General features: G+C 31.1%; 1 protein-coding gene across 1 annotated transcript; it reads right to left on the bottom strand.

Moving 5' to 3' along the window:
* Nucleotides 1-5,059: 5,059 nt before the first annotated feature.
* Nucleotides 5,060-6,490, bottom strand: LOC139874408 (WUSCHEL-related homeobox 4-like). Its single transcript, XM_071861843.1, has 2 exons — nt 6,155-6,490; nt 5,060-5,314 (listed from the first exon to the last, which is right to left on the bottom strand). The coding sequence occupies exons 1-2, from the start codon at nt 6,488-6,490 to the stop codon at nt 5,060-5,062; spliced, it is 591 nt and encodes a 196-aa protein (XP_071717944.1).
* Nucleotides 6,491-7,398: the final 908 nt, after the last annotated feature.

Here is a 7,398-nt window from a genome sequence, read left to right as displayed (position 1 = left end):
TTACTAAATACATATGAATCATATTAAGATATTGATACACTATGTTTAATCATGATAAATGATAAGTAAACATGTCATTAAGTGTATTAACAATTAAACTTCTTCAATTTTCTTCATCTAAGTGATCTCTCTCAAGTTCTATCTTCAAGTTCTAAGTGTTCTTCATAAATTCTATAAGTTCTAGTTTCATAAAATCAAGAATACTTCCAAGTTTGCAAGCTTACTTCCAATCTTGTAAAGTGATCATCCAACTTCAATAAATCTTTCTTATTTATAGTAAGATATCTTTCTAATACAAGGTAATACTCATATTCAAACTTTGATTCAATTTCTATAACTATAACAATCTTATTTCGAGTGGAAATCTTACTTGAACTTGTTTTCGTGTCATGATTCTGCTTCAAGAACTTTCAAGCCATCCAAGGATCCTTTGAAGCTAGATCTATTTTTCTCATTTCTAGTAGGTTTATCCACAAAACTTGAGGTAGTAATGATGTTCATAACATCATTCGATTCATATATATATAACTACCTTATTCGAAGGTTTAAACTTGAAATCACTAGAACATAGTTTAGTTAATTCTAAACTTGTTCGCAAACAAAAGTTAATCCTTCTAACTTGACTTTTAAAATCAACTAAACACATGTTATATATCTATATGATATGCTAACTTAATGATTTAAAACAAGAAAACATGAAAAACACCGTAAAACCGGATATACGCCGTTGTAGTAATACCGCAGGCTGTTTTGGGTTAGTTAATTAAAAACTATGATAAACTTTGATTTAAAAGTTGTTCTTCTGGGAAAATGATTTTTCTTATGAACATGAAACTATATCCATAAATCATGGTTAAACTCAAAGTGGAAGTATGTTTTCCAAAATGGTCATCTAGACGTCGTTCTTTCGACTGAAATGACTACCTTTACAAAAATGACTTGTAACTTGTAATTCCGACTATAAACTTATAATTTTTCTGTATAGATTCATAAACTTAAGTTCAATATGAAACCATAGCAATTGGATTCACTCAAAACGGATTTAAAACGAAGAAGTTATGGGTAAAACAAGATTGGATATTTTTGCTTGTTGTAGCTACGTGAAAATTGGTAACAAATCTATATTAATCATATCCTAGCTAACTTATATTGTATTATACATGTATTCTTATTTATAATGTAATCTTGAGATACCATAGACACGTATGCAAATGTTTTGACATATCATATCGACCTATGTATATATGTTATTTGGAACAACCATAGACACTCTATATGCAGTAATGTTGGAGTTAGCTATACAGGGTTGTGGTTGATTCTAAAAATATATATACTTTGAGTTGTGATCTAGCCTGAGACGTCTATACACTGGGTCATGGATTGATTCAAGATAATATATATCAATTTATTTCTGTACATCTAACTGTGGACAACTAGTTGTAGGTTACTAACGAGGACGGCTGACTTAATAAACTTAAAACAGTAAAACGTATTAAAAAAATGTTGTAAATATATTTTGAACATAATTTGATATATATGTACGTATTTGTTATAGGTTCGTGAATCGACCAGTGGCCAAGTCTTACTTCCGTAAATCTGTGAAAGTGAGTTATAGTCCCACTTTTAAAATCTAATATTTTGGGATGAGAATACATGCAGTTTTATAAATATTTTACGAAATAGACACAAGTAAATGAAACTACATTATATGGGTGAATGATCGAAGCCGAATGTGCCCCTTTTGCTTGGTAACCTAAAAATTAGTAAACCGATCTACTAATTGACGCGAATCCTAAAGATAGATCTATTGGGCCTAACGAACCCCATCCAAAGTACCAGATGCTTTAGTACTTCGAATTCGTTTTTATCATGTCCGAAGGATTTCCCGGAATGATAGGGGATATTCTTATATGCATCTTGTTAATGTCGGTTACCAGGTGTTCACCATATGAATGAATTTTATCTCTATGTATGGGATGTATATTGAAATATGAAATCTTGTGGTCTATTATTATGATTTGATAATATATAGGTTAAACCTATAACTCACCAACATTTTTTGTTGACGTTTTAAGCATGTTTATTCTCAGGTGATTCTTAAGAGCTTCCGCTGTTGCATACTAAAATAAGGACAAGATTTGGAGTCCATGCTTGTATGATATTATTTAAAAACTGCATTCAAGAAACTTATTTTTGATGTAATATATTCTTATTGTAAACCATTATGTAATGGTCGTGTGTAAACAATATATTTTAGATTATCATTATTTGATAATCTACGTAATGCTTTTTAAACCTTTATCGATAAAATAAAGGTTATAGTTGTTTTAAAAATGAATGCAGTCTTTGAAAAACGTCTCATATAGAGGTCAAAACCTCGCGACGAAATCAATTAATATGAAACGTTTATAATCAATATGAACGGGACATTTCAATTTGCCCTTTATAACATCACACAATTAGCACATGACCTCAAAATCTTTAACATATGAGATTCTACAACTACATTGACATGCATATGAAGGAACAAACAAGAGAATAAACTATTTGACTAGTATTTGGAATGTATTTCTTAACAATTAATTATTAGTTAATTATGATGATTAACTACTTTTTTTTAACAACAATATTATAATAACTAGCAACGAGCTAGGCAAAAATTAAAAACGGTACATAGGCGAGTGTAACCAAGTAGTCTACTTTACGGACGATTTGTGGTACCTCGCAAAAAATTATGATGAATTAACTATTAACTAATTATGAATTATTAATTGATTGTGATGATTAATGGTAAATTACAAGTGAGGTATGGTATGCTACATTCACATATTTTTAACAAAAACGTTTACACAATGATGAGACGACAAATCACATACACCCATCACAACAATTTTATTTTTTCTCCCATTTTTCTCGTACCATTTTTCTCACTTCCATTTTCTCTCTCTAGTTTTCTCACTTTATTTTTCTCACTCTATTTTATAGCTAGACAATTATCTCCATTAATCTGTTTCTATTTGAGGGCTCTATAATTTTGTTGTAGTAGTGTTCTTTTTCACAATATATATATATATATATATATATATATATATATATATATATATATATATATATATATATATATATATATATATATATATATATTCATGTATATGCACACGTGCAGCTAAATTTTGTTAGAGCATCGGGTGTGGTACGCGTCGGCTCGGCGTCGCCACCCCCAAATTTGCCGACTGACCATCGCCCCACACCCTTTCGGCGTCGGTGCAGCGTCAAGTGGGCCAGCATCGTTGCCAAGACTTCGGTTTCTTGGATGTGTAAGTGGCCCCGTTTTCAAATTTATATCCGTTAAGTGCCGTTGCTTTTTTTTTTTCAAATCATTTCTTCATCCCTATATATAGCCCAACAATTTCATTATTACACACAATTTTTTTTCTATTTTCTTCATGATTTTACACAAAAATTTCTATTTTCTTCACAAAAAATATGGCCAATCGTTGCTTGATCAACCTCGACGTCCACCACAACGGTGAGCTTTTCGATAACCGCCAATATTGGTACGACGGGAACACACAATCGTTCGAAGCTCTAGATGTTACCGGCTTCGATGTAGAACGCGTTGTAAGCTTTATACGCGATAGGGTAGATTGCGAAGCCGCCGACGTTTGGTACTATGATGAGGTCACGGATTTGTTCAAGGAATTTCAATCCGAAGCCGTGTGGGAACGAATGGTCGGAAAGGCCAAACTGACGAACAAACGTATCACGTTGTACTGTAGGAACTTGTGGAGCCTTCAGGCTTCGAACGATCGAGATGATGATACGTCTTCGCATGAATCCGGATCTCCGACTCGCTATGGCCGTTAAATTGTTGTTATTTTTAATAAGTAATTTTAGGATTAATAAGTAATTTTAGGATTAATAAGTAATTTCAGGACTTTTTTATTTTTTGCAACTTTTAATTTTAGGTTTTTAATTGTAATCGTTTTAGGACTTTTTTTTTTTTTTATAAATAAAAGTGTATTTTAGGACTTTTAATGTATTTTTTAATTTAATATTTGTTCGTATTTTTATTAATTCTATTTAATAATGTGTTAAAAATATATAAGAAAATGTATAAATAAATAATTTGTGGACCATATCTTCTCTCTCTAAGACACTGAACTGACAATCGTCTCAATTTCTCTGTTTTTTCACCAATGTCAGTCCAGTCAGCGTCCAGTCATCAGCAAGACACTGAACTAATACTGAACTGACGCGTCACCACACGCACTCTCTTAGTATTGTTGATGGATTTCAGCTAGAGTACGGTAGTGAAGTGTACTGGCACTTGCATAAAATACAATTGACTTTAACTTTGGTGCTAAAAGTCTTGTAATTAAAGAAATAAATTAATAATAATGCTGAATTTGTAAAGAAATCTCCATGCAAATCATAAAGTGGTACTGAACTACTGATGATGACCATCTGAAACCTTACTACTGTGTGTCTCAATATTTTGTGTCGTTTATTGTGTGGATCATGATCAAAATAATACGGAGTACAGTACAATTCAACACACAAACGAAAGCTTTATCAATCACACTGCATGTATACTCCCGCAAGATTATGAAATAGAGCTTAATTGCACTGCAAGTTTCATACTTAATGCTAGTTTATTTTGCAATTATCAGATCTTTAATCTTCTCTTTATACATATAGAGTACTAGTAGTACTACACACTGTCATGCAAAACTCAAATTATTTTTTAGGAGTCATCCTACACACCATCAAAATTTATCCGTACAACACTAAACGTTTAGTGTTTAGAGGGTAGTATAACATTTAGTAGTGTACAGATAAATTTTGATGTGTGGATCATTACCGGCCTATTTTTAAAATCTAACCCTAGCCTGCCCTAACTTCCTTTTTTTTTTTAAACTTTTATTACCCTATCAAGAATCAGGACCAGGATTAGTTGGCTAGAGAGTAGAGCCTACAACACTTGAAACATGTGGGCAAACAAATACAAAGTACTATCAAAAAGAAAAAAAGAGTCAAAAGTAGGCTATTTAATTTATTAGGGTTTGGAGGTGATGGTGGATTGCTCATTATCTTCTTTGAGATTTGTGGTGGTGATTGGGAAGAGTTGTAGTGTTTTTGGTGGTTCTCTTGTGCATTGTGGAGTTGCACCATGATTATGATCCATCATTATCATTGACATAAGTGGGCAATCAAACATGAGTTTGCATGAATTGGTCTGATTAGATTGGAGATCCACCTTCCAATTGTTGATAATTTGTTTACATATTGATGCATCTTCAACTCCACCAACCTATGCACAGATATATGACATACATAAAATTGTTAGAGCATTAATTTTAATGAAAGTTAATGTATATCATAAATAATGTAATATGTATGTATAATGAATATTATTATTAATGTATCTACAGAAAAGCCGATATTTTTGTCACTAAAAACCATTTAATGATCAAATAATATTGTCTTTTTTAGTTAACACTTCATGGATTACAAAAGTTATTTAAATTAATTACTTTTACCATAATGTACTTTAACTATTTCAATCTTATGCACCAATATCCATTCCTTAAATCTTTCTGTTATAAAGTAGTAAGTACAATAAATGTCATAAAAGAATTAAAGAAGGGGGTGTATATTGTGCAAAGATTACTCAATACCATTTTATTAGTATTATGAGTGTCCATCACATAAAAATTATATTAACGAAAATACATTAAAAAATTTAAGTCCATATATATAATTTCTATTTCCATTTCCATCTAACATTATATAAGAAACAAAAATATTAATAATCAATATTGAAAAATAAAATTTTTGTATAATCAATCGTCGACACTTATAATAAAATGAATAAATATTAAGTCAAAAACCAAACACCTACATTAGAACTCTTAGAACATGACCAACGACTAATGTGAACCGTACCACTAAATATTGAATATTATTTTTAGTTAAACTTCACTACTTACAAATATAGATCGCTATCATATATTATATGCATACATAATGATTGGGCAAAATAGTTACATTAGATAAGTATTACGCATAGAAATCTTAATACTACGGAGTATTATTACTTAACAAGCAAAAAACAAAGTACATTTTGAATAAAAACAGGTTTAATATATACCTTTTGAAGAGGAGGAAGAAATGGATGATGATCATAAGCAGGGTAAACGCGATGTTGTTGGTACAATGCCATTATTTTCTTTCGAAGCTTTTGTCTATCACGAGCTTTATGATTTTGAAACCAATAGAACACATTTTTTCCTTGAATTTTACCATAAATTGATAACCTTGAGGTGATTTGTTGTATTTGAGTCGCCGTTGGTGTTTTTAAGCCACCTCTATACATTCCTTCCAATAACATCACTTGTTCGGGTGTTGGACACCACCTAGTTCCACCACCGCCACTACCACTGCCACCGTTAACGGTGGTTGTCATGGACATGGGTGATGATGTCATCTTTGTTCCAAGTTTTAGGAGTATTATTTGAGTTAGTGATCGGTTCGACGAGAATTTGAAGCGGTATTTATAGAGGGGTGGTGAATAAGTGAAATGGATGATGTCATGATTATGTATGTACGTGACGTGTACTTTTGACACACAAATGAAGAAATTCGACGGGACTTGGGTCTCATTATATATATATATATATGGTTGTTATTGGCCGGATTTAATTAGATATGGCCATGCAAACATCTCTATTTAAATTCTCCGTACGTAGATCCTTAATTCTAATATCTGTGCCGTTTTTTTTATCTAAATGTCCTATCAAGATAGTTTTGTTAAGAGAAGAAGCTAGTCGATAAATATAAATATAAGTATAAATATAAACATAAGTATAAATATAAGTATAAATATGAATATAAATATAAATATAAATATTAATTAAAAACTAGCTTAAGACCCGCGAATTCGCGGGAATTTTTTAAGAGAAATTAAAGATCGAATTGTCCTAGTGATATGATTTTATATAGTATTTGTTAGTTTTCGAATTTGCATTATGGAATATTGTTGAGAATACCATGTCTGCATACCTATTCTTAAACTTCCTCAGTTATATCAAACATATCATAATGAATATTGCAAAATGGCGCTTCAATTTTTATTGTTACTACATGAAACTTGGTGGTTATATCAATTTGCAACGCCTATAATACACAAAAAAGAATAAGACGAAGTAAACGGAACAGATCATATAGGCTAGTGTCATTGACTATTACAACAAAATAGCATTAGCCATTTAGCTACCGTAAGAGCATAAAATTAACTAACTGATTCTTGTGAATACATTAAGCGTACTATGCAAATTTAAGAGATAATATATGATGTAAGTTGTGTAGTTAGTCATCACAAGCCTAAAAACATAC

The sequence above is a fragment of the Rutidosis leptorrhynchoides genome, chromosome 11 (assembly GCF_046630445.1).
Source record: "Rutidosis leptorrhynchoides isolate AG116_Rl617_1_P2 chromosome 11, CSIRO_AGI_Rlap_v1, whole genome shotgun sequence".
Taxonomy (NCBI): domain Eukaryota; kingdom Viridiplantae; phylum Streptophyta; class Magnoliopsida; order Asterales; family Asteraceae; genus Rutidosis; species Rutidosis leptorrhynchoides.
The sequence above is the reverse complement of the archived record's forward strand: the minus strand, read 5'-3'. Positions and strand labels throughout refer to the sequence as shown.